General features: G+C 45.7%; 1 protein-coding gene and 1 pseudogene across 19 annotated transcripts; both read right to left on the bottom strand.

The window, feature by feature from the left end:
- Positions 1–8471: 8471 nt before the first annotated feature.
- On the bottom strand, positions 8472–14786 carry LOC146543468 (uncharacterized; annotated as a pseudogene). Its single transcript, XR_014886187.1, has 7 exons — positions 14769–14786; positions 13929–14105; positions 10612–10708; positions 9407–9479; positions 9015–9166; positions 8852–8925; positions 8472–8672 (listed from the first exon to the last, which is right to left on the bottom strand). The product of XR_014886187.1 is annotated as an uncharacterized LOC146543468 (transcript).
- On the bottom strand, positions 8472–27392 carry LOC116217133 (uncharacterized). 18 transcript variants are annotated; one of them, XM_085234687.1, is made up of 9 exons: positions 26476–27270; positions 25395–25521; positions 22006–22108; positions 15507–16000; positions 14965–15048; positions 13783–14020; positions 10621–10841; positions 10131–10244; positions 8472–9286 (listed from the first exon to the last, which is right to left on the bottom strand). In XM_085234687.1, the coding sequence occupies exons 1-4, from the start codon at positions 27268–27270 to the stop codon at positions 15736–15738; spliced, it is 1290 nt and encodes a 429-aa protein (XP_085090813.1). In that variant the 3' UTR covers positions 8472–9286; positions 10131–10244; positions 10621–10841; positions 13783–14020; positions 14965–15048; positions 15507–15735. The 18 variants fall into 18 exon arrangements, with proteins under 18 accessions (XP_085090813.1, XP_085090815.1, XP_085090826.1 ...); XM_085234689.1 differs by having other exon boundaries at positions 10658–10841; XM_085234700.1 differs by lacking the exon at positions 15507–16000 and adding exons at positions 21070–21221; positions 22928–23152 and having other exon boundaries at positions 8472–10841; positions 26476–27392.
- Between the last annotated feature and the right edge of the window lie 387 nt (positions 27393–27779).

The following is a 27779-nucleotide window of genomic DNA, read 5'->3' as shown; positions in this document are numbered from 1 at the left end:
TGGGTTCTCAGAGCTGTTCTGTCCTCCGGGACCGGATGGTGAAGGGCTCTGGTTCGTGCCCCAGAGGGAACAGCCGCGACCGCTGTTTCCCATACAAATCACTTCTTATCCCATCTTAGCTTCCCAAAACATGGGTTTGTGTGTTTAGGAAGAGCCATGTTAAAATGTAGCAGCCAAAGCACTGGAAAATTGATGAGTGAGAACTGGGGAAGAACTGCGTCCAGGAGCTGTTTAATGGCTAACTCTGCCCATATGCAGTACAAACAGAGCCCTACTGTTTATGTGCTCTCAGAGCATGGTGGAAAGGCAAGTTACAAGAAAAGGAAAATGGGGCAAGAAGTGTGAACAAAGCCTTCTATTAGCATAATTCCCCCTAATTGTTTTACAACTGTTAAAGGGTATGAAAGGCTCTGCTATTATTACCAGCTGTAGTCTCCCTCTTCCTACCCACTCAAAGCTTCCACACACTCAAGTTACTCAAAAACAAATTGAACAGAAAACACTCGGTGCAAAGCCAAGCTGTCAAGGCCCTCCTTTTTGCTTACCCTCTATGTACCCCAAGCACAAACACAGCTCTGCAAGGGCCAACCTTGCCCCGTTAGCTCTTGCAACCAGACCATCACAGCTGGGTCAAGCTTACATGAAGCATTTTCTCAAACACCAGATCATAAAATTCCTGGGACCTCATCCATGAGAGAGGGTCTTCCCACCTTGCTGTGCCCAACACTCCATCAGCAGCAAGCAAAGGCCTGCAGGCATGCACTGCTAGCAATGAGGGAGTCTGTCAGCCAACTGCACAAGGCACAGCTCACCTCCCAGTCCAGTAGGTTCAAAGTAATTTCCAGCGTTCATTGGAAAAGCTGCTTGAACTGAGCACTGCCAACAGCACAGGGGTGAGGTGACAAGAAGCTGCAGGGACTCTTTATTCTCTTATGCCCCCCACACATTTATCCTCTTACTGCTGGGAATAATGGGGTTAAAGAGGAAACTGTGCAGGTCTGAGCACCTTTATAGGTGGCAGCTCTCCATTTTTCAACAGGTGCTTAGTCAGAAGCAAGCAAAATTAAAAGAAAAACTATTTTATTCTAGTAGGTATTGAGTGGAATGGAACAGAAGAAAGGAACAGGCACCAGCATGGGGGTGAGAAAACCAATGGAGAAACAGCAGAGAAAGGAAAACAGGGAACCTGCTTCAGAACCAGGCCAGCAGTTTGCCTCGCTTACGGCCCCGAGACTTCCAAGACCAACACAGGTGAACTCTTCAGAGCTGAGTACCAGCACACACGACCCGACTCATTAAACAAAACCATTAAAACAATAAAAGCCTTTCTGCAAGGAACCGAGCACAGCCCGTTCGTGCTGGCCCTGCGCTGTGGCCATGCCATAGGACCCCCTGCTCTGCCACCCTCCGCTCACTCTGACCTAAGGAAGCTCTCTCAGGTTGCCGCATGCATTTTGCTCCTCTGAACACTGGCAGCACGCATGAGAGCCTCAGATTTTTCACACACAGACTTAATTTTTCTTTGTATTTTAGAGAAACACACCCTAACGCTCCTGCTAAAAGATATGAGTATTCTCAATTTATAATGACACTGAAACTTTCTTTGACTTAAGCTTGCCATAGACAACAGCCTGCTAATCTGTGCATTTGCTGTTCCTGCACAAATGAAGCTCAGCTCTCCTTTTTTATCACCAGCACAGATTTAACAGCAATCTCCGGCACCCAAAGAAGTTTAGAACATTTCTACTACAAACTTATTTCATTCTGCAATTACCAAATAACATAATTGTTCTAATTATATATAAAGCTTTACTGTAAATTAAGATTAAACTGGGCTGTTGAAATAAATGCTAATATATTTAATTGTGGGATGAATTATCTTGGCTTCCTTGCCATTCCTCAATAGCAAGGCTTCCAGACAAGCATGACTGAACAACACCCCCACACACATCCACCCAGATGCACTGTGCAGCAAGCACAAGCAGCACCGAGCTCCAAGCAGAGGGCACAGTGTCCCTGTGCTGCTTGTCTTTTTTGGTGGGCAGCTACCTGCTTCCACGAGAAGGCCCACGCTCTTCGTTTCAATGTTTAAGATGGAGCTGACAAGAGCTCTCTTCTGACACGCTGCTGGTGGCGGTCAGGAGATCCTCCTGGAAGTACAGACCCAGGGACTGGAAAAGGGCAGGCTGTCACATTCTGCACTGCTGAAGATGGGAAGTCACAGTCCCAGCACAACACAGGGCAACAAGAGACAGATACCAAAGAGCTTTCTGCCTCCACCCTGCCTTGCCCACATCTGTAGGGGATTCCCACTGCAGCATTCATCTCGTCTATGCTGAATCTGAATTCTGATCAAAGTTAAGCAGAGAAGCTAAGATGCATCTGCCAAAATGTAACCATCAAACCACTTTTCCCACCCATTTGGCCTCCAATTTGATCCCAGGTTTCCACCACTGCAACAGCAGCCTGCATTTGCCAGCTCCTGATCTATGCTGTTAGCTTATTTAGTATATGTTAAAGGTAAGTACGGTAAATTTGATTTGCAACCCGTCACGTCTCATTTGCGTGATGAAGCCATTGCAATAAAATGCTTCTGACATATTACAGTGGCCTATGACATGATGCCAATGGAAAATGACATGCCCCACCATGCTGAATATGATAGCATTTCTCTGAAGGACCCATATCTCCTAACAGTTACACATTTGTCCAGAAAACATAGGAAGAAAAACACAGATTAAAACACCTCTCACTCAGCACCTTCCTCAGTGTCCTTCAAGACCAGCCCAGAGCTCAGCAGGTAGTGCCAAGATGCTTCCAGATGCAGAGAAGTTTTTGTGTATCTTTGTAAAGTAAAAACACACCATTAGTTGAGCGTTGAAACGTTTCTATTTTGTACATATTTTGCATCTGTTCTCCTTGTATCACTGTGACAGCATCCGTAACACGGCAGCAGAGGAGGCCGTGCTGTCAGATAGCACTGCAGCTCCAGGCCTGCAGCAGAAAGGAGCACAGCAGCCCCAGAGAGGCCGTGCCCTGCCCGCAGGGCTGGACATGAATCAACACCAAGGCGTCATGAGTGTGCAGCAGCTCCTGTTAAAAGACCCAAGTATACTTTATAAGCATTAATGAATTAAGTGTCCAGCACTTCTGCTAAAGGGAAACACTATCCTTCTTGTATGGGCTGGAACTCTGGGCAGAAAGAGGTTAAGTGATTTGTACAGGGTCACAAAATAAATCTGTGTAAGTTGGAGCAAAACTCATGTATTCTGTCTCCAAGTCGTGAGCTTTAGTGTGAGCCCATTCTTCATCCACCTCAGTCACGCGGGGGCCAGTGCCAGGATCACCAGATAACTGAGACGCTGCAGCTCTCACGCACGCAGCCTCCACCTCCTTCTAATTCCTCATACTTCAGAAATACTCACATTTTTACACACTTTCTTCCACAAAGAAGTTTTATCAGCCTGAGAACTTGCAGCAGGGTCAAAGTAATCACGTGTAGTACCCTGCAGAGCTTGGTCAGAGCTCCGGAAGGCCAGACCAGTGAGGATTCCCCAACAACTGGAGAAAGCCCTGGAAAGCAGTCTGGTCTGCTCACCCATGTGCACCTGCAGGACCTGCGCATGGGGCGCTCACTGCCCAGAGGATCCTGGGAAGAAGCAAACCCTGACACTGAAAAATATTTTGTTCTTCTCGCCAGCTCTTGTAATGAGATTAAATTAATTAAAAAAAATTTTAGATTGAATACCCAGGGCAAGAAACCAACTTCCTGATATTCAGATGTATTAAGCAATGTAATCTCCCAAAGGAAGCGGTGGAACCCATATTGCTCAGAGCACTTAAAGCCAGACAGGACCGAACAATTAGTTCCCTTGTCCAAACTGAGACAGACAATTTCTCACCTGTGAACGGGCACTCTTCCAGCAGACAAGCTCCGTCTTTAGCAAGAGCAGTTCTTCCCCCTGTGCTCTCACAGACATGACTGGGCAGGTGCAGCCCGGGGAAGGCAGCGCTGCTGCCAGTGCCCTGCAGCCCCACAAGGCTCTCACATGGGAGTGGGACGCAGTCCTCCATGCTGAGAGAAAGGAAGGACATCCACAATAGGGTTCTGAAACAAGCATCTTGCACTGGTAGTGCCCTGCTCACTGCTGTGCGAACACACCAGCTACGCAGGGTTGTGCAAAGATTGGCTCTTTCTCCGCACTTCCAGCACCATGCAGAAATGCAGACCAAGGGTACCACACACACCTGTTTTTGACTGCCTCAGATAAGCATGCTCTGCAGAGTTGTTCCACCTCAGCCTTGGCACCCAGCTGTAGGGCACTGCACCCAGCCACCTGCTTTGCCAGGTAAGCAGCTCTACATAGGGTCCGGCTGCCTCCTCTCCGCCTCAGCACCCAGAACACTGCCAAGCCCTGCAGAAACAGCCCTGAAATTCCTCTGCATCCTCACACATCTCACTGAAGCTCCATCTCAGCTCCACTGATCACCAGCAGAGCAGCCACATCTGAGGCTCGGGGAACGAAAGGCAGCCCAGCTGGGGACTTCACCCACTCCAGCACACATGGAGGCTGCCGTGGGCCCGGAGCAGCAGGCTGGCCCACAAACACCCACCAACAGTCTTTTCGTCCTCCCAAATCAAATTAACATCAAAAAACAAACCTGCATGGCTTCAGCAGCACAAGCAGCCCAGTGATGAAAGCCTACTTGCATGCACAGCCCTCTTTCAGTTCAGAGGCATCAGATCTATTTCATTTTCTTAATTCAGGTTGGCGGTGTGATTTCAGCTATTTCCAAGTGTAGCAACATGTGCAATGTTTCTGTCTTCCAAGCGTACCAAGTCACTTTGCTATAATGCATCTGATGGGTCAAAGTCCTCCTAAATCACGCTCATCGTAAAGCGATACTGCCATCACATAAATTTAAGCCTTTTAGTACAGGCCTTTCATCAACTCATAATGCTGTCCATGCCGCGAATGCTAGACACTTCAGAAAGCCTAATTGTAAGTTCAGGCCATGAAATGCTCATTTTTCTCTTCAAAACTCTTTTTATCACAATTTCTTGTTGCCCTATGGTGTATATTGATTTTATATATTATACAGCAAGAGAGATAATTGTGCGCAAAGAGCTGCATGCCATTTAGGAAAAAGGAAAATAAATAAATCTATTTGGTGATAGCAGGAGACAAGCTGAGAGAATACATGTCAATCTCGCTAGAAAAACACACTCCAGTTGCAGACTCTGCTGTAATCATAGCAATTATAAAAGTAGATGCTAGATTACAAAAATACATCATGCAACTTCACAAGCTTCCTGGGGACCCCGTACATTTGTCTAAACTATATTCTAGCCTTCATTCTTCATCTGCAGTAAATCTGAAGGTGGGTGTCCCCTTTGTCAGTGTATCATGAAAACTGTACCAGGTGGCTAATCCTCCTTAGGGAACTTGAACCTTGGCAAAGTATCTACCAGAGTCTGAACAGATGCTTAGGCACTCATTAACCAATTCATTTCATCGTCACATACGCTACGCCAGTGTAACATTAAGAGTCTAACCACCCCTCCTCCCACCCCCAACACAGAGAGCCGAGACTGAAAATCTGCCCTTCATTTGTTCAATATGGCCTGGGTTTGTAATGCAAGTTTAAGTTTTCCAACTGTCTGGAAACATGCAGATCAGCAATGCGGCACAGCATGAACCCAATTTCAGAGTTTTCAGAACAGTGGGATGCAATTTTTGAATGTATTTTTGTGGCCCGGCTTCCCTATTTATAATAAAACAAGTAGCAGTAGGAAGCCCCTCTCTCCATGGCTCCAGTTCTGTAACCACAGTTAGATGAGTTGTCATCCTTATTGTATTGACAGACTCATTGCTGTAACATCATGCCCTGCTGCAGAATCAGGCCCTAAAGACCACAGAGAGCTTGAGGAGGACTTGAACCTTCACTTTGCCCTTCAGTGGCACAGTGGGTTTAATGACATTAGCAGATACCCATGGACTTGGGATCTGGCTTCATTCGAGTAGGAGAAAATAAAAAAAGGAATCACACAGAACACAAACCCTGGCAGAAATTCAGGAGATCTATCATACTGCAAGTGTGTGAATTCCTATGTGTGTTCGGCTGGTTCGGGGACAGCATCAGAAGTAACACTGGGCTGAAGCTCTTCTCTTTCAGCCTTTGTTTTAAGGTAGAGGTTGGTGGCAGGGCAGGTTGTGGCATGTCCCAAGGAGAGGACCTGACAGAGTCTGCAGCAGGAAAGGGCACTGAATCCACAAATGGACAGGTGAGGAATCAGGGAAGTCCAGGGCTTGCCTCTGCTTTTTACAGCACTGGAACAAAAAAAGGAAAAGGAAAAGATGCTCCCTGCTCAGGAAACATCCCAACGCAAAGCTCCTCACTCCCGTGACCCCGGTCGTACCTCAGCACCCCACGGCCAGCAGGAGTCCATCTGCAGCCGAGCCTCGTGCAGCACCGCCTGCCGCTTACCTGAAAGCCCAGACGCTGAGGTACATCGCCGGTAAAATCTGCAGCCACAGTCCAAACCGGGCCGAAGAAGAGCGATGAGTTTCACACAAGCAAAAGCCGGCCCTGGACGCTCCGTCTTCCACGCGGAGGGGCCGCACCGCGCGGCTGTGTAGGGCGGCCACGTTGTGCGCAGGGCGGGGCGGCCACGTGAAGCCGTTCCCGCCCAGCCGGGTGTCATGGCTGCCCCAGCAGCGCCGCGCGGTGCCGGCACGCGGCTCACGCAGCCAGCGCGTGCCGAGCGGGAGCGAAGCGCGTCTGCAAACGGCGCGGCAGCAATTCCAGCCGATGGCGCGTTCTGAGGAAATACAGCCTCAAGTACACTGACAAGCTGTGCCGTGTCCAGATACCGTTTTTATTTTTGTTTTTTTTTAATTCAAGAAACACAGGTGGCTTCGAGCTGCCCTCCCCCTCCACCCTGAAAAGAAAAAAAGCAGAGAACTGAAGCCGTCGTGCTTTATTCACGCTCAGCACCGCGCGGCCCAGAACAAAGGCAGCTCGGAGCCGTGCACAGCCCCGCACTCCGTGCCCAGCCAACCCTCGGGCCCTCAGCCATCCAGCAGCACGGCTCCTCACGGCCCAACGCCCGGCCTCTCACATCTCGCTGCTGCTTAAAACGTAATTAAATTCCAACAAACGAGGCTTGGCTCCCCACTCCGTCCTGCCCACCGCTGACCCCGCTGCGGGGCAATGCGGCCCATCCCCACCCCTGGCTCCGTGACATTTGCCCGGACGTTTGTCCTGCGAGCGATCAGAAGCCCAAATGCGGGCTGCAATGCGTGGCTGCTGGGATTTCAACTTGCAGCTCTCTTACAAACGAGTAATGCGGTAAGACTTGCTGTCCAATGAGGTGTCTTATTGAAATATCCCAGCCTGCTTCACTTGTCACAGCTGTCGTTTCAGCCATTTGCACTTACGCTGTATTGCTTTCATTACAAAAATAGAAATTTGTGTCCTAAGTGCTGTTACATTACTAATGCTAAATATTTAATTCCCTGGGGCTCTAATTATGGTTGAGCACTGGCAACACTGATTCTACTTTCTAATAACAACTGTAAAAGCAATTTGAGCATTTTTCAATTAATTAAATACATAGTGTACGAGTAACCTCTTGTCATTTTGCCCTCCAGGACCTGTGCTAATTTGTGTGGAATAAAATGTTTTGAAAATTAACTGATATACTAGTCTGATCATTGTTGTTCTATTAAATTACGGCCTGCCAAGCGAGCCTGGTGTAATATAGCTGCATACATACAGTTTCCTTATTTATGATGGTGTCGTGGTTGGTTGGAAAAAAAAAAAAAAAAAAAACAACACCACCCACCCAACACACTTCTCAAGCCATTTCCATAGGCTGTGTTAGGAGGCCTAATTAGCAGGAAGGAGGCAGTCTATGGGTGCTATCAACAGCAGACTTAGAGCACAGCAACTCTTCAGCTATGAAACATAAAGCCTTGCTCCGCTTTCCAGACCTCGCTTTCACCTTCTCTCACATCTGAAATTAAAAGTGTTAATTAAATGACTCGCTCCTGTAAAACTCCTACGGATTAGTTGGTAGTTTACACTTTAGCACATGGGAATCAACTTGCAATGTTAAAGCAACACACAAGGAGTTCAGAAACCAATTTTTCATCTTTAACTTGCAGAGCCCGGTCTGTCGGATGGGTTTATTGGGATACAGAAACAGCTAAAAATACACAACTTCTCACTGGCACATTCAGATATAAAATTAGTTCCTACTGCATATGCTAACAGGATACTAAAATTAACAAGTTTATATTTTCAGTTTATATAATACAGCCCTAGAAATATAAGACAACAGTATACTGCTGCATCTTACGCATCCCAGTAAGGAGCACTTTTTTTCTGTATTAAAAATAATGCTAATAATTACAACACCTCCTTTAAAGAATTAGCAAAAAAAAAAAAAAGGAAACCCAAACAGATTTTAAAAACTTGTCCACATTTTTTTATTTGTAGCCACCAAATAATATTCTTTCAGCATAGACTTTAATATTGTGTTTTATTATATTTTATAGTACGCAGTAATAGTAAGTCAAACGTAATGCCTGAAAAGTGCTTGGAGTTTAACAGTTTAAATGTCCCAAAATACCAAAGCGAAAGCATGATGGTCTTAAGCCAAATAGCTGTAAGAACAACACAAAATACAGATGATACATGATGCTACTAAGAATTTAATGTTGCCAAAGCATTTCTTATTAAATAACATTGCCATACTGGGCTTTCCACGCAAAAGTTGTCTGTGATGTAATTGTAACTATTTTAAAAGAAGACTTTGGAAGAAGAAAAAAAAATAAAAAATCACCTCCAGCCACTGTGCTGCTCAACACTGCGACTTCCTCGCCCTCAGCGTGGAGATGTAGACGGCTGTGCTTTAACCTGGAAGCATTCAGAAAACAAGAAACAGCACGTTTGCCTCCCCTGCTGTGTCCCTTTCCACTGATCCCAGGCACACAGCTTCCACCCACCTGGCACAGTCTGGGGCTGGCAGAGGTGTGGCTGCTGCTGACAGTGTTAGCCCCGTGCTGGGCTTGCTTTTAGGAGTCACAGCAGAAGAACCCGGCCTTCTGATATTTTCCACACCTGCTTGCTCCTTCAGGAAAGCACTTTGCACCCATACCTACCTAAAGCACGCTTGCTGATAAGGCTGGGTGCTTAGCTGTGTGCAGCACTGGTCATCCACTTCTCACTGCAGCTCAGAGGAGCAGAGAATGCTTGGCAGGGTGCTCCACACCGCGAGCTGTGTGAACAAAAGGCATGCAAAGTGAGCTAAGAAATGGCTTGATCTTGAGGGCTATGTGTTTGTGAACTCTTCATTAAACACATATTTGTAGTTTTAAAAAAGGAATGCTAAAGATACTTTTAGGACATGAGCTGTTAACAGGAAAGGCAGACTGAGTGTTCTCAAATGGACTTCAAATTGTTCCAATATGCTGGAAAAAGAAAGCAGAGGAAAGGAAACGGATCGCATCACTAGAAATGACGCTGTCAGTAACTGTATCTGTTCAATAGCCATTTTGAGGGATTTCATGTACAGTGCACTTAGTCACTCTGTGCTGCAGTTATGAGTCTACTTTTTTTCACAACTTGTAAGGCATTATGCAAGCAGAACATTGCGCTCATCATATCATTCAAAACAAAACCAAGTCTCCAATTTACATTACGTGAGATTCCCTGCTTGCTACACCAAGCTCTCAGACACTAAGAGCTGCAAGTCAAACTAAGGAGGATTGCATTTCAGTTTAAATAAAGAAACCAACTGCAGGATTCCTCTGGCACCAAGCAAACTAAGATCCTCAGTCGGCATTACAACACTATTTTTTCTCCAGATAAGTAAAAACAGAACATGCAATTACTGTCAAATAAAAGTGCTCACGTCTCCAGCATTTGTGTGCAGGTGTGTCTACAAAATGCATATATACAGAAAAAAAAACAAGGGCATGAGCAATGTATCACAGTCATAGTTCTCTTCCTTAAGACAGTTTTATTTAACAGTGTAAAAATTGAAGTTATCTTTACTCCTATTAAAAGTATCTCTACTTGTCTGACTGGCAATAAATCCTGGAAGCATTCTGCTCACATACTGGGTTTTAAGGAACGTGCAGCATGTGTCAACTCCAATAAAAGCGGCGCAGTTCTTTAATTACCCCGTTCACCCAGGAGCTGCTTTAACAAAGTATTTTTCCACATGTGTAAAACTGTAAAATAAAATTTTTAAAAAAATCAGTCATCTGTGTGCAATGACTACTCAGCATCTAACAATAATGGATATACTGAAGAATAGAAATGTGAATTATGCCAAGCCTATAATTCTCAGTGACTGACTACAAAGCACTTGTAGCCAGCGTTAAGCTTTTAAAACTCTAACCCTAATCAATCATAAACGTAGAAATAAAAACTTTGTGGCCTTTTATGAAATCTAAAACACTAGTGCACAGCTTTAAATAATGTTTCTAACTTTTTCTGAATCACACAGCATTCTTCCCACGTCAAATATGTTCTTCTGCATGAAAGCAGGCTTGCACATACACGTCAAAACATAACAACACCACTCTAAACATGAGCTAATCATACCTGGCATTTGGGACCTCACTGATAACATATTGCTTGCCTGAGAGCAGAAGATACCCAAGTTGGCCAAAACCACAGTTGCACAAGATTCAGAAGTTGAAGTGCAAACAACTGCTTCCCGTCTGCAGTGCCTGTGCCCCTGAGCCTGCTGCTGAAGAGCCAGTACCATCTCCCCAGGCTGCACAGAACTTTGAATCGCACGAGTTGCATGCATTTATTTCAACCTGGATGACAGCAACAAAAAGCCCATTAAGAAGAAAAAAGGCAGATAACCGGATGCGATCAACTTGCGATTGCGTTTTTGTGATGTGTTGGTGAACGGGTGCCAGCTAACTAATCTTAGCAGAGAACAAACCTAATTTATACACAGCAGGACGCTGTCAGATTATTTTAAACCTAATAATTATTTCTAGCAACGAGGCGACATTACACTTAGCAGCATACAAAAGACAGTTGCTCTGAAAAAAATTCATGTGCTGTTTGATTCATTGGCAGTGGGGTGGATGGATGGAGGAAATAAACCCACCTAAAGCCAATGAAACATCACACTCCTTGGAACCAAGCGCAGGTGATATTAAATAGCATTTCTGAAAAAGGCTTGATTGCAGAAGAGAGAAGACTTGCCAAATTAGTTGGTTTTGTTCCATTTGTCCCAAATGTTTTTGTTGTTGTTTTTAAAGAAAGGATTTATGAAAACGTGCCTAGCAGTTCAGTGGGAGCTGCCATGCCCCAGCTCTGTTACACCGAGGTACCTCCTTCTCTTCAAAGCCAAAAGCACGACTAAGGCGACTCAGTCTGAACCCAGGTGTAACAAAAACCACAGAAGCCTGCAAGGAATTCTTCCACCCCACTCGGCCATTTGATCAAGCATGCACATCTATGAAACCATTTCACATGCCTTCAAAATCCTGAAGTGCTCGAAAATCTACCATTCCTTTTCTGATAATTCCTAATTATTCAATAATTGTATTAAAAACTTGCACCTTAGACTTTGTCAGCAACTGATCTTTATCCCCATACAACGTCAACACATATCGCCTTGAAAATGTTTTGCTATGTCTCGAATATGAAAACAGTCCTATAAAATCAACTGCCATATTACAGATATACAGATTGTTTTCAGGAACGTGTTTTATTCAACCAAGACTGAACTGAAGTTAAAGGAGTTTGAAAGTGAGAGTACAATGCTATTCAAGAAGTTAAACTGTGTTTTGTCTAACATCTGTGGCAAACATACAGAGAAATCATGTGTTTGTAATAAAATTATTAAATGCCCAGGATCCTGATATATTCATACAGAATGTAGCAACCACTAAAGAGCCAGAAAGTCTAGCTGAATCCACCCTATTATTTGGAGTATTTATTAGGGAAAAAAAAAAAAAAGTATATATGTCTGCTGTGAAATTGTATTTTGTTTTCGTTTTAGTGCTACATAAACAATATGACAGTCTTAACTATAGTACTTGATCATTTTAAGTGCTCGGACATAAAATTTTACTCATTGGCATAATGTAGCCGTGACAGTGCTCTACATAAGACGGATGCTATTTTACAGTACTGGTTTAATTATGTGAAACTATATGATATTAACACTTGAGTAGATGAAAAGGGTGGTTAGAAGCCCACAAGTATTTCATTAAATATTTTAACATGGGTATGACAATGGCCCACATTAAGATGTGAGGATTCCAGGCTGTCTGAAAGAGGTCTGTAGGCCCAGCCCTCAGCAGCCACAGATGTGTCAGCAGTCCTTGGGAGACATGGTGCTTCACTTCTGAACACAGACAGCTCAGCAGGGGTCTGACCTCAGGCTGCCGTCACAGCGCTCAGTCCCGTGCCTGGAGCTGCCCTCACCTTCATCCTACAGGCTGCATCAGTGGCAAACTGAGGATTTTGGAAATTATGTGGTTCGCCTCCTTGAGCTACGCATGCACTGAGCACTGTACTGCAAGGAGAGGCTAACATGATTAAAAAACAGTTTGGTAGATGAGCTCGAATTTTTTGCTCAATGTACAGCAGTGCAAAGCCAAATCAACTGAAAACTTGGCAGGAAAGCAATAGATCTCACACAGTCATATCACATCTACTATTTCTTTTCATCACGTAATTTTTAAATACTAGCCACTCTAAGTTTATGCACAGTCCCCAGTCTGGGATTAGTCCTAAGAACGCCCAAATCTCATCTCCTCGTGCTGCTACTTTTGAGGCCAATATGAGGCTGGGGAACAGCTTTGGTCTGAAGGTACTGTGGTACAGCATTGCTGCTGAGGATACACCAGCCAGGGGAAGCTGTTCCCTCCTGTAAAGCAGTGCCATGGTGCTATCCTGATGTGCACCATGTTCTTCTCCAGATATCATACATGATTTCCCTCCCTTATACATGGCACACGAGAGAGGCCAGTGCATACTTCCTCATCCTTTTGCTCAGAACCAATTAAAAGGTATCGAATGCAGCACCAGCTGAGGTGGAAGCTCAGTCCTTTCTGTGACTGAACTGAATTCTTTTCATCTAGCAGTGCCCCAAGAGGAGACACGAGCAGAGTTGCTGCTCTCAGGTTTCAAACTGCTCAGAAAGCCTCTTGTTCTTTGTCTGCCCAAATCCTGTTAATGGGACAGCACCTACAATCCACAGTCTTCATGCAAAAAGGGCCGAGTTTGAAGAAATGTGTACTGATTTTACCCAGAATGCCTCCAGTACCAAAGATCACCCATATTGGCACAGGGAACATTGAGAGCTTGCATGTCTCACTGGATTCCTGCCCATACTGCAGGAATCAGGCAGACCAGCAGCAGTGGGTAGACAGACAGGCCCTCCTGCAGAGGCAAGAGCTCTTTCCTTTTCTCTAAAAGCTAGTCAGGACACCACATGTCAGAAGTCTTCTTCCAAGGCATGTAGTGGTTAAGGCCACCTCTCTGATGAGTGTGCTCACACAACTGTGTTTGCTAGATATGGAAGCATCCACACCATTCAAGCACCTTTACCACAGAGGATTTCCTAAAATCACCATCCCGTCAGCTACACACACTCACACCACCTCTCTTCACTCACATTGAACAGTACAAGTCATAGAGCAAAAGTTTACTTTACATTATGCAGTATGTCTCTGAAACACAAATATTACTCATAACATAGCTTCACAGCTTTCCAACAGGTCAAATTTTTACCTTAGAGACGCAGCTGCACCTGCTGAAAACACCAAACCACCATCACCAGCTCCACAACTCCCCTGTTGGTGACACCCCAAAGCATTGGTGCAGCTGGTCTGTGTGCTTCCTGCTCTTCCATCAGAATGACCCAGGCCAGCAGTAACCAGCATGTGATAACCTGATCAGCTTGGGCTGAATTAATTCTGGGTGTGCTCAGGAAAACAGTTCAACTTCCTTGCTTAGTGGGAGCAATAACCTGCAAAAGAGAGAGCAAGTGTGCACGAAGCCTCCTTTTTAACCAACACAGTTGCTGACAAAGGAGGCTGTATCTCTTGCCTTCTCTGACGTTAATCCCAACAGTTTAAAGCAGCCTGGTGGAGGAAAAAAAACAACACAAAAACAACGACAACACATACAAATCTGAAATTACTCTAAAAATGCAACTCCAAGGACACATTAGTTCCAGCAGAGTCAAAATATAAGCCAGATGCAATATATGGAGTTATAGCTGAAAAGACTGCGCAGAGAAAGAAAGAGTTAATAATTCTCAATTTGGCATAACATGACATTCCCAACAGTTTGTCTCTCCTCCCAGTAATTGTGTTTTGGCAATGCACATATTCACAACATCATTGCACAAGGCACTTGCAATTGGGGGGAAAAAAAAAAAAAAAAAGCAAAGAAAGTAAAGCACCTTTCTTTGTAATGCTGTCATTCTGAAAACTAAAGAAGGTTTTAAAGAGAGGTAAAGTATGCAGATCAAACATGAAAGGACAAAACCTGGTTCATTCCTTATTTGTTCAAGAATTACTAAAAAGAAACACTTTGCAGGAGGCTAGGGCAACAGTAATTTAGACAATAACAAATTGAGTGTTGTAAGAATAACTGTTTCATTGAAAAGAAGAAAAAAGAAACTCTGGCAAGAAAACTTCTCACATGGCATTCAACAGACTTTCAAATAAATGAGTGAGGTATGCAAGTTCAATTAGTTCAGAAATAAAGACCTTCCAGCGGTTTACCATAATGACAACATTGTATAGAAAGATACAATAACTCTTTGTATCCTAAAAATTGTCAGTTTCATTTTACAAAGATAACTTCCAAAAGCATCTTGTCATGACAATCGAGTTTTGAGGAAAAAAAACCAACAACCTGTCATTTGATAAAATGATGAAATTAACTGTCATGAGAACCACTTACACACTCCTCTTTCCTGCTATCCTTCTCATCTTGGCAGCAACTGATAAGAGGATTTCAGGGAGGTTTGGTCATCGATGGCAGGATCTAGAAGAGAAAGTTTTACATACAGTTAGCAGTCTTACTCACAGCTTCTAGTTACTGCATCTCACTAGCTTGCACTTAATTAGTTTCTTCTGCCAGTGACATGAGCTCAATGGACAAACTATTTCATACAAATCACTACTCTCTGCTGCAATTACACCTTACTCCATAAAAATATTGCCTCTTAATAGTGCATTCAGAGGTAAAATTTACACGGCCCTGTTATCTACCAACTATGAATTGTCAACATCAGGCAGTGTGTGAGCCAGTAGGAATCACACATCACTCATTATCACACAGCTCATTACTTAGGGCGCATGGCTGAACTTGAAGCTGTTACACTGCTATGTAACTTCTTAAAAAAAAAAAAAAAAAACACATCATGGAAAAAGGAGCAGAAACAGACACAACAGCTGTCAGAATTCAAGAACTCCCACAGTGTGTTTTCCCAAAACCATTACCTGAGATTTTGTTTAGCTAAGCAAGCAGCTTCATGGACTGGTCAGTGAAAAGACCTGAGCCTTGTATCCCCAGAAGACTGCAGATCAACCGAGCCTCCAACAGAGTAATTGTATTGCCACATTAAAGCCATCACAGTGCACCTCCAGAATTCTGCAGCTCACAGCAGATCTCTACTTGGCTTCTGTCTTTTCTGCCTCCCACACACAAGGCACCTCACATCAACCGGCCTTAACAGGCAGCTGAGCTCTTCACACCAAGAACACCTCCATGCAAACAGCTGCTTTCTTCCACCTTTCTTTCTCCAGTCCACGCTACCATGCAGTCACTGCACTGATGTAACAACTGCACTTTCTCCTGCTGCCCTGCAGCAGTACCTCCACTGATGTGATGACAGGCAGAGAGGGTCTTCATCCCTACAGCAACCTCACTGCCTTTCGGACAGCAACTCGCTTCCTTTTTCATGCCGAGCATTGTAAGGACAGAGCATATGGTCCTTCGAGGGGACATCAAATAAATATGACAGGTCAGTGCAATCATCATATCGAGCGAATTCAAATGATGCCGTATCTAAAATGAAGTGTCTGTGCATTATAAAGATTCAAACGACAAAGCCCCCTACCCTTTATCCCTCTTTGAATTATTTATGAATTCTGCAACTCCAGCTGTTGCCACCAACACAAGGACATTACCTCATTTTGGGAATGACATTTCATACTGAAAGATAAGTTAACACAGAAAAAAGAAAGAAAGACATTGGAGCTTTCTTAAAAAAAAAAAAAAAAAGAAAAAAAGAAAAAGGAGAAAAATATAACACCTCTTTCCCCAGCACTGAAAATAATCAACTATCGGTTAAGCTCTTGCTTCTCAACCTGTTTCCATAATGCCAAATACAGATTTCAACACTCATGCATTAACTCAGCCATTCATTTTTAGCCACAGCAGTTAGGCTAGATCCCTCAAAGCACCTTGGGTCCTCCTCGTAGATTTTTATGGCTCTCTCTTTCTAACAGCCCCCATAGACCACATACCACTATACCAAGTGAAAGCTTTTAGTACATAATCTGGTCTTTCTAAAAAACTGTTAATACTATGTATGCAAGTCTTTTTTAACGAAAAACTATTTGTGTGTTAATTATAAAAAGAAAAAACAGCAATTTCAACACGTCAAGCTTAGGGCACAAGGAATAGATTTCAACTAGGTGTGCCTTTTAGATCAGCAAATTCTAGATAATGTTGACCACTTACAGGCCACTTTTACTCAGGTGCCATGACATGTTAGTCCTTGGACTTCAGACAAAGAGCGTCTGGAGTTGGGAGGTATCAGGGAGTTTGATTTCTATCACCCACATTTCTGTGTCTTCCCCCATCCTGCACCATTTAGGGACATACGACCCCTAATTATTAACCCAAACTTATATTCAGTCCTGCATGACTTAACTGTTGGTTCTGCTCTGCCACAAATTAGATTTCTCCATTTTTACCCATTAGCTTTATTTCATAAGGTTTTCTCCTTTACTTTCATCTAACCGAACTGAGTTTACATTCTGCTGGGAGGAGATTCCAAATGCTACCAAAAAGCATTTAAGATTTGGGGGTCTTAGTTTGTTTTCTCCTCATTAATCACTTGAAAGCAGCCTAGCAATTGCAGCGGTTCTAATGCTAAATGGAGACACGAAGAAATGCAAGAGCTTCCAAGTTCCCATCAGCAGAAATCTCTGGTATCACCCACAGAGCTCACAAGCCATTTGTCAGCTTCCTGCAGCCAAGAACGCACCGTTTGGCCTTAGTGCCAAGTAAGTCGTTCAGGCCTGGACCGGAATGCCATGCAGGCAGGTATTTAACAAGCAAACATGTCTTGGGGAAAGGCAGCAGAACGAGCTACCTGGCTTGCAAGTGAAACAAGCCAGTGACGTTCAAGAAAAGCCCACTTTGGTTCAGCAGGACCTCCAGCAGTATCTGCTTTTGTTCACTTTGGTATCACTGAGCTCATGCAGTGTTATCCAGGAAAAGCAGATGTGGCTAAAACAAACATTTATTTGCCCTTCGGACTGCAATAGATCTGGCACCCAGCCCCAGTCTGTCTCCCTCTTCCTTGCTACTGTGGGAAAACTACCCAAAGAAGGCCTTCCCTTCCCACCTCCTGCTGGTAGCCAGAAAAAACAAAAGGAACAGAAGCACAAAGGACAGTCAGACAGTTTGGGATGGCTAAAGCACTACTGATCAGTTTAATGTTCCCAGCTGAACCCTAGCCTGCAAAAGCCCCCAGTGAGGTTATTACTCTCACCAATTAACAACTCACCGGCATTTTGCAAACCCCTGGTGTTACGCAGAAAACCTCTCAGACTGAACACCCTTCTGCAAATTAACAGATTATAAAAACCAGGAACATCTCAGATTCCAGGGTTGGCATTTAATTCACAATGCCACAGGTTCTCAAGTGAAATAAATTTCTAGCTGTGCTAGAGGATGACATTTGCAAAAATCACGTTTATAGGAAGACATTCTTCTGAAGATTTTCACAAGCTACTTGGATGCAACTGAAGTCGCCCCTCAGAAAAGAAGGGAAGTCATCTTTGTGCCCAAACACGCTCACTAAACGCTCCTGGCTACAATATCATCTCATAATTGACACGTTACACACAAACACCAACAAAATGTCATTTGGTATAAGCCTGCATTACACAGTTGCTTATACCCAGTGTTTTCCCAGTGCCTGCCTTCCCAGTGTTGCGCAGTGCTCCCAAATACAAATGACAAATTGATCCTTTCCTACGATAGCTTTTTTAGCATTCAATATTTTTAACAGTAAGAAAATTGCACCCCAACATGGTCTTTAATCTAATCCTTACCCTGAACAATTGAAGTACATCCGTATTAATCTATTAGATGCTTTCCCACACCACACCTATGGCACTGCATAAATTACTGTAATATAAATGAATTACTGCTTGAAAATTCTCATTCTGTAAGGAACACGCGGTGTTACAAGGCACCAGAAAGAAAAATGTGCACGACGGTAACTAAGTTTTATAACACAGTATATCTAGCTTCTCATAAACCAGCTATTCTAAATTGTTAAAGGACGAGAATATTAGAGCGATCATATAGAACAAACATCAATATGTCTGAGAAGTCAATAATATGGAATTAAATCTACAGTTTATTTAGATACATTTCCATGCTCATATATGCGGAATCCACTTTAAAAATGCCATTAGGCTAGCTGAAGAATATTACTGCTCAAGACATTAACACCAACAGTAATTCTATCTCTGCCCTGGATAACTTGCATTTTTCTCTTTCATCATCTGATCTGCCGAACAGAGGAAGGAACTTGAAAAAAAATAAGCAGTCAAACAAGCACCAAAAAACCAGCAGCTACGTTCTTTATGCAGCATATTGCTGCTGTTTAAGTATGACTTATTTAAAGCTGCACAATTGCACTACCTAACAGTAAAGAATGAAAAGCTTCTTGCTACAAGCTAAAAAGAAAGTCTTTACCATGCTCCTTGAAGAGCTCATTTTCACATTACTCAGGCTTCATTATGCTGAATCAATATTCGTTTAGTCACTGGGGTTATTGACATATTTTAAAATAAAAGTATACCCTTCAGCTACTGCACTCATTACGGGTAATTTGTCTTGTCAGGGAGCAGGGAATATTATCCCAGTCTTTCAGGGGCTGACAGCCCATGGAAATACCTCCCCTTGGTTACAACTGTAAATAATTTTAAGGTAAAATATTGAAAAATCAATGACTGTTTCCTGCGATCTGTCACAAACAAATCAATCATAATCTCCGCAGCCAGAGAGTATGATTCGAAGGAGATGAGAGCAGATGAAATGAGAGATTCCAGCCAAGAATTACAAAATCGCTTCACATAATGGTGTCATCATTTAAACACTTAGCAGCCACTGCAACTGCCACTCATAACATCCAGTTGGTCAGAACCCCAAGGAAGAGGAGGTAAAACGCCATTGCTGTTACGCAAACAAACATTTCATTCAAATGGTTGCACCGTTAGCAAATAGCACAGAAATAGCAGTCAGGCTTGTCTCTCCACCAAAGCTCTGAAACGCTTTTCTTTCTCAATGGGAGAGTCTCTATAAATTAGCCTCTCGGAACGCCAAGTGTTTTAAAACAAAAGTAGGCTTCACAAAAGGCACGCAGTGATATCTGCTACTATCGCTGCTTCTGAAAATATTTCCATCTCCTTCAATCCAAATTGCTCCTAACAGAATTACACATCAAATTCTCCAGAGATCGAGAAAGGAAAATTGTCTGGAGTACCTTTGTCTTTTAAAGACCAATAAGGATTTCAATGCTTCTTTGTCCTCCCCATATCACATTTCACATCTAATTTTCATTAAGCACAAACCAACTCAACTTTAGTGTAGGTAACCACTGCAGAATACGGGCCAGGGGGAGAGAGTTATAACCTACATAAATTAATTGACAGTATATTTGCAACTCGCACTCAAAGAGATTAACTGTTGTGTATGGAATTACATTTGTATAAAGGATCAATTTATACGTAAAGAATTAACTACTGCGTGGTCAAAACTGCGCTCAGTAAATGTGAATCATTCTATTTTGATACAATACTGCTAATACTGGGGCAGAAATCATTTCCTCGTTCACCCCCAGCCTCAGCCCAGACTGCATTTCCAGCCTGACGCTGCAGTGCAGCAGACACGTCCCTGCAGATTGGTTAGGATCAAAAAGCAGCAGACAGGATGCAATCATTGTGCAACTGCAACCGTGGGCCAAAGCCTCGTGTTCCTTGCACAAACAAAATTCCCAAATGCTCATGGAGTGCTTCACTTCAGAGCCTATAATTTGAGCTCTTAATCTTTAATGCACAGACCTTGTTATCACACATTCATTTTAATCACATTAACCTTACCAACTCGTATTTCCAAGTGTTTATCTTGCAACTGTAAGACTAAGGGAAAAAACGCAATCAAAAGATGGAATTATTTCCTCTTTCCTTGCAAAGAATATATATATATTCTTTATAGCCTTTTCAAAATATGAAAGAATAGGGCATATTCTACATCTAAGCAAGCCTCTCCAAGATAGGTATTCCTTTCATGTAGGTTTTAAGTCTTTATCTTCTACATGGAAAACATACATCCCTAAGACTAACTCTTTATTGATACACATCAAAATCAATGTTGTTTGTAGCAAGCTAGAGAGACTCTCTTCTGAGCAAAATAAACTATTAAGAAAGAAACTAAATTCTCAGGCCAAAAGAACCCATTACTGCCTTCGAGACTAACCAAGTGCAAGAAAACTGCACATAGCAGCTGAGAAGTCAATCAACTTCTCCTGGGGAAAGGCTCCTCTACTGTGAAAGGAAAGCAGGGGGTGGGGAACAAAAAATAAAAAAAAATAAAGAAAGAGCAGCTCCTAGAAGTGAATTGCAATACCACACTATGGAGGGCATTGCTTCCCTGGATAAAATCTCAAATGAAGCTATCCGACAGAGACAGCCTCAGCACCACCAGCCCTTTTCAATCTCCTCACTGGCCGCCAGACCAGAGAGAGACCCCACTCACCACACGCAATGCCTTCAGTACAGCACAGCGCTTCTCTGCCCCAGCGCCGCTCCCCTGAGCCAGGCTGTTATTGCTCGTGGCCATTAGCCAATTAGGTTGGTCAAGAATCACAGCAGACAGACGAGATCCATTCTTCCTGCACACCAGCTCCCCTATTTGCAAAAAAAAAAACAACAAAAAAAAAAAAAAAAAAAAAAAAAAAAAAAAAAAAAAAAAACAAAAAACAACAACAAAACACACACACACACACGACTCTTTCCCAGCATCGTAAGGCACTTAAATATTAATAATAATTAAGTCAGTCACATCTCCTGGACAACACTATCGAATCCTTCTATGCAATATTTGAGACTCATTGGGCTCAGGAGGGAGAACTCCCAGGTTCAAAATGGAAAAGACTCGAGGATTCCATCCCTGGAGGCAAGGGGTCCCAGAGGGCTGCACTGCACTGGGCAGCACACAGCAGCTCCCAGCAAAGGATCCCTGAGAAGGAAGAGCAGCGCATGCTGCAGCAGCACAGACAAATGGATCTATTTCTTAGGTCAGCACTGTGAGCATTATTTTCTTCTGGACAAAGTATTAAGTTACTGTAGCAGCTAAGAACTATGAAGGACAATGGATAAATCTTTCTGGTCAAGAACAATTTATTGAATAAAAAGGTATTGTTCTTCACTGTGACTTTCTCAAGCCATACAAGAACTTGCAGACAGCACTGCAGAAATAAACAATGCTGGATTAAAGATAAGCTAATAGCACTTCCTTTAGTGCCCAGTTCCCCAATTTACTGTTCTTACTCATATGTTTATTTAAGCCACCAGCCTATGTACATTTATTAAAAGCAGTTCCATATGATCTATGACCAATAATGTGGTGTGTAATCACAGTTACAGCATTCAGTCTTACTGATAAAATTTAACTATTAGCAACACTCTCTACCTAATGGAATTTATAAAATCTTCATGTTTAGGTGTTCTGAAACAAGGACTCTCCTTCCATCCGTGAACTTCTGCGCTGCTTAAACCGGTCTCACTGAGCTCATCTAGAGAGAAAAAAAAAAAAAAGAAAAAAGAAAACATAATTATTACAATGTTTGCCATCTGCACCACATGACAGTCTTAAAAGAAACAGGATTAACACTGGAAACATTATTTCTGCTTTTGGTTAGAGACAGAACCCAGTAGCACAAAGGACAGTGCCACTACTGCAATGCTTTACTTAATGAATCATTCTGCACACAAAACAAATCACTTCGGATTAGCTCTGAATAGAACTTCACATGGCTAAAAATTGCTGCAAGCCCAAGTGTATTCTGGCTTTGTGCAAGTCTCCTCCTGCATTCAGGTGTGCTTGCTGGGGTGGAGTGCTGGATTCATTCTCCCCATCACAGACCTCTCTGCTTCTCCTCTTGGCTGGGCTCTAAGGCAAAACACGGACATGGGGAGAACAGGGAAAGGGAATAATAACAAAGGAATAAAAGAATTATCTCTAACTGGGACAGCTTTCCCTTACAACTTAGGGTAAAGGACAGAGCAACACAAGGGTCACTTCATCCACTGATCCAATGAGCATGTTAAATCCCACTCATACCACATTGTTACCACATCCCACTGGTGGATGTTGGTTCTGTGTTACCTAAGAGCTGCAGCATAAATAAAGCCATACAGCAACCAAGGGTCTGGGGAATATGGAAACTTATTGGCATTTAATTAATAAACCAGTAATAGTACGAATAATTTGCTTTTGCTTGAAAACACAACAGTCTAATACGTGATGTGTATGGACAACAGCTTAAATCTGAGTATTTCCAGGAAATGCAAAGGGTTCCAGTCAGGCAAACAGAGGCACGGAGGTTACACACACAAACACATCCCGGCCACATGACGTGCCACAGGCTGAACGAGGAAACAAGCTGGGATTGCAGACTCCTTGCTCCTCTCCTGCTACCAAGTCTCCCCCATCATCTTCTCGGTCCATCTAAAGCTCCTCAGCCGTCCTGCAGACTCTCAAATAACCACACAGGTTTTCTTGGTGTCAGTTCTACCAGAGGACTCGATAGCACGGTTTATAGCACAAAGGATATCAACTGAAGTTTAATCAAAGCAAGAAATTAAATACTGAAATAAACTTAAGAAAAAGCAAAGAGCAAGCAGAACAGAAGTACCTTAAAAGTGTCTTTCCCAACCTGGCTGTACAGAGCTGTCTCCTTCCCAAGAGACATCGGTGCATCCTGGAGCACAGAGAAGCTGCGCTCCTCCCCAGCCAGGCAGCAATTCCGGCACCGTTAATATCATAAAGAAGTTGTAGGCATCTTTTTATAATGACAGAGTATTCTTAATAAAAGCTTCAAGCAGGTTTTACAGCTGCATATTATCCAATGAAAACAGTAATAAACAGCACTGTAGCATTATTTAGTGCACCTCCAATACGCCAAGAGTCACAACCTCGGCGTTATTTATCGCGCTGGCTGCAGCGATAGCTCTCAGCTCTGCAGTAGCAGCCATAGCCATGCTGTCCCAGCACACCACCATCTGGATATTGATACTTTGTTATGGGATATGAAAGAAGAGCTTAGTTACCTAATGCAGCTTAATTGAAAACAGAAGAGCTAAATACTACGCCATGCGTTATTCCATACAAAATTAAACGTGAAGGGCATGAAAAGTTTCACGGATGCCAGCACAGAAATGTTTCGGAGGTAAACACATTCTTGATATGTGACAGAAATGCTGAGAAACACTGAAAAAGCTGTGCTTATGGAAAGAAAAACCTGTGAAATGCCTCCTTCAGGAGGAGCAGGAGATCAATCGGTCACGAGTTCGTTAGCACAGTGCAATTCTTGTTACCTGGATCCAGCCTGGCACTGTGCTTTGAAAAAATGATTTATATGATGGGAGAGAAAATGAAAATAAAAAGATCAAACAAACAAACAAAAAAATCATGATGATGCTGGTTCTGTGCAGCACACATTCATTTAACCTGCACAAAACAGCTTCAAGAATCATTTGCACCTACATTATCCATACGAAAGAAAAGAAAGTAGAAAGGTTGTTCACTGATTTTTGTTAACATTCAAACTGTTACAAGGGATTCTCTGGTTGCAGGACTAGGAAGGCTGCCTCACCAGCTGTCACCAATACCAGAACTGCAAAAATACACTCCAGGAGAGGTAAAGGCACAAGCCAGCCCAGTAAAACACAGAGCCGTGTGAACACAGCGCTGCCATTAGCAGCCTGCTGCCTGCACACAGCTGTGCCCTGGGACAGGTGCCGGCCCCACTGCAGCCCTGTGCTGGAAGGGCACCCTGCAGGGAGCACAGCCACCCCTCACCTGCAGCTCCTGTGGCACCGGGAGGCAGCTGCCAGCAGAGGTGGCTGCTGGAAGGGAAAACTGGGTGGGTGAGACATAAAGGAGCAGGTTTTCTTTTTTTTTTTCCCTTCCCTTTACTATAGCCAATCACATTTACCACATATGCCCAAGGAACTGTAAGCAAAATTAACCTCAAAGACATATTTAACTTAGTCCGTATCATGGCAGCAAATTCAAGCAAATCACAGTATTTGTGTTCATTACAAGAAACTTCAAGGAAACAGAAACACCAGCTCAGGCTTTCCCGTGGTACTGCTGGGATTGCTGGAGCTCTGTGCGCTGTACGGCCGCTCTGGGCTCACTGCGCTGCCAGCTGCACTCGTGCATGTTTTTATTGCACACCTAACAGGATTTTTGGTGCAATTAAGAAAGGATAAAGAGTGATAATCAGGCTTCTAGCAAACAAACAAAAAGTGATTTTGCCTGCAAAGGTCTGCTGAAGAAAACAAGGCAGAGGTCTGCCTGTGTTGTCCTCTCCTGACTGCCAGCACAATGAAACCGTGCCAGGGTCTGAGTAGGAGCAGAGCAGTAAGAGGTAGAGTGCAGGGAGCAGAACTGCAGGGACATGGGGAGAGCTCCCCAAAAACCACGCCATGCTGAGAGCAGTGCAGGACTCACACTGCATGCACAGCCCTGCACATCCTGATGCCCCACCTGGGGCAGCAGCTGCATGCAGAGCATTGCTTGCAGGGCAGCCTGCAGCTCACTGCCAGAGCATTGTGTTTTAGCTCCTGTTCACTGAGTTCTCTGTCGGTTTAACGGAACAACGGGAGCCCCTCACCACTTTTTGCAGCTAATTAGTTTCAGTATTGTAAAGTTTGTTCCGCAGTACCGTAAACGTGAGAAAAGTAAAATATTCTTCTCTTTACAATTAAAAAGAAATATATATATATATATATATATACACACACGCACAGATATGTAAGTTTTGTTCTGTTGCTAATGCAAGTTACTTGTACCTTTAAATGCATGACATAAAACACTCCTAGCTGTCAATTTTTCCTGCAGCCCAAAGACTCCCGATGTGGCGCACAGGGGCAACCTCGGACACAAGGACTTTTCCCAGGGCCTCCAGGCAATGCGTTCCTAAACTACGGAGGAAACAGATCATCCAGCATGAGTCTGGTAGGTGAGGAACTGTGATACAGAAATACCAGAAAGGGGCTGGGAAATCACCTCCCTCTCCCTGCATGTGGAAGAAGGAAGAGAAAAAAAAAAAAAAAAGACAAGCTGAAATGATCTCCTCGTGTATCTCCCTTCATAATTCATGCTGAAAGATGACGTTTTCTCCGGATCTTAATTAAGATAACGATGCACACCTGTGCCGGCACCCTCTGCCAAGACGGCGTTATCCATCAGCGTCTTTTAAGCGCACTTCAAAAACAAACACACGCGCACAAATAAATAAATCAACAAATAAAAAATCGCGGTGCTTCTTCCTCGCTGCGTTTCACATCCGACACAGCCGCACCTGCCAGGGCCGCCACAAGAGCAGCTGCTCCGAGGCGCTCCGCGCGTCCGGCAGGGAAAGCGGCGGCCGGCTGCGTCCGCGCGTCCCGAAAGGGAGCGGCGGAAAGCAAAGGCGCGGCTCCGGCACCGCGGCGCTTCGACCCCGCGCTCGGCGCCGCCCGGGACAGAAAGTCGAGCGGCCGAGGAACCGCGATAACAAACAGCCGGCAAACAACGCGGGCAGGGCGGGACGCAGCCCGTGCTCGGGGCGCACCTCCCGCAAAGCAGGCTTCGTAAATTTACAGCAAAAATACAGCGGGAAACGGAGACGTCTCTCCGCTGCGAGCCGCGCGGAGCGGAGGTGACGCCGCAGAACCGCCGCGAACGGAGCGTACCGGATCCCCGCGCCGCGCGGCCTTACCGCCTCCTGCGAGCCCCGCTCCCCTCAGCGCCAGGCGGGGCGGCGGCCGGCGCGGAGGCCCCGGGGCGAAGGTCCCGCGCGGCTGCCTCACCGGCAGAGGGCGCCCCGAGCGCCGGGGCAGCGGGGCCGTGGGCAGCGGAGGCGCCGCCGCGTCCCGCTCCGTTCCTCACCTGCGGCGGGCAGGAGCCGCCCGTCCCGTCCAGCAGCGCCTCCGCGCGCCGCCCTGTCAGCGCCGAGCTCCCGCGTGCCGCCGGCGCCCCGCCGCTGCCCCGCCTCGTTCTACCCCCCGCGGAGCGACGGCTCCGCCAGCCAATGGGAGGAGGACAGGGACGGCCGGCCGTGGGGAGATGGCCAATCGGATGGCGGGAGGGGCGGGGGCGGGCCCGGCGGCAGCGGGGCCCGCCGGGAAGTGTAGTGCGGGCCGCGCCCGCCCCGCCCGCAGCGGTGCCCGGTGCCGCCTGCCGATCCTTGCGACTGGGGTTCGAAGCCCGAACCCGGCGCGAGCCCCATCCGGGAAGGCGCTGCCGGTCGACTGCGGGGAGGTGGCCGGAGCTCCTGGCACGGCCCACCCTTGTCAAATACTTCCCCGAGCCGGCAGCGGGGCCGGGGGGCTTGGGACGAGCACCGAAGTAACGATTTTCCCCCGGCCGGGGGCCGGGAGAGCAACCAGCGGGGGTAAGCCGGGCTGTTCCCGGTGGGAAACAGATCCGGGCGATCGGAGAGGATCGTAGCCGCCGATCGGCGGGCGGTCGGCGCTGTCCGTGCGGCTCGATCCGCCCCGATTCCCCCGATTCCCGAGGGCTGCGCGTGTCCGTCCCCCCCCCGCTCCGCCCGGCCCGGCCCGGCCCGGCCGCACCCGACGGCGCGGCTCCGCAGTCAGAGCGCCGGGTGTACCGCGCCGCACGGCCGTCCCACCTTCGGCGGAGGGAGGAGCGGGAGGGGAGGGAGCCGGGCGCGCGATACATCTACTGCCGATCCGCTCCGCTCGTACCGCTCCCGCTCCGCCGCTCGGCACACGCCGAAAGTTGCGGCCGCGCCCGCACGGCCCCGCGCTGCCCGCGAGCTCGCGCTCGGCGCGGGGAGGGCGGGAGCGCGGAGCCCCGGCGCTGGTTGGGCCCCGCCGCGGGCCCGGGCCCGGCCCGGCCTCCTGACAACACCCCGCGAAGGAGGAGCCTCGCCGGGCCGCGCAGAAGGCGTCAGGAGCTGCGATTTCCAACTTAGCATCTTGGCAGGACCCTGCGGAAAGCGAGAGCGAGGAGGAAGGGGGAGGGAAGAAAAAAAAAAAAAGAAAAAAAGGACCCCCCCTTCTTCCCCCCCCCCTCGGTGCGAGGGGCAGAGACAGAGAGGGGAACGCAGCACAGAGCGGGGGCAGAGCGAGCGGGAAGCGGTGCCCGGCGCGGGGCGCGGAGCGGTGCCGCTGCCCGGCTGGCGAGGGCGGCCAGCCCCGGCCCCAGCCCCGGCCCCAACCCAGCGC

Source organism: Meleagris gallopavo, chromosome 13 (assembly GCF_905368555.1).
Source record: "Meleagris gallopavo chromosome 13, MGAL_WU_HG_1.1, whole genome shotgun sequence".
NCBI classification, from domain to species: domain Eukaryota; kingdom Metazoa; phylum Chordata; class Aves; order Galliformes; family Phasianidae; genus Meleagris; species Meleagris gallopavo.
This window is presented reverse-complemented; position numbering and strand designations above follow the sequence as displayed.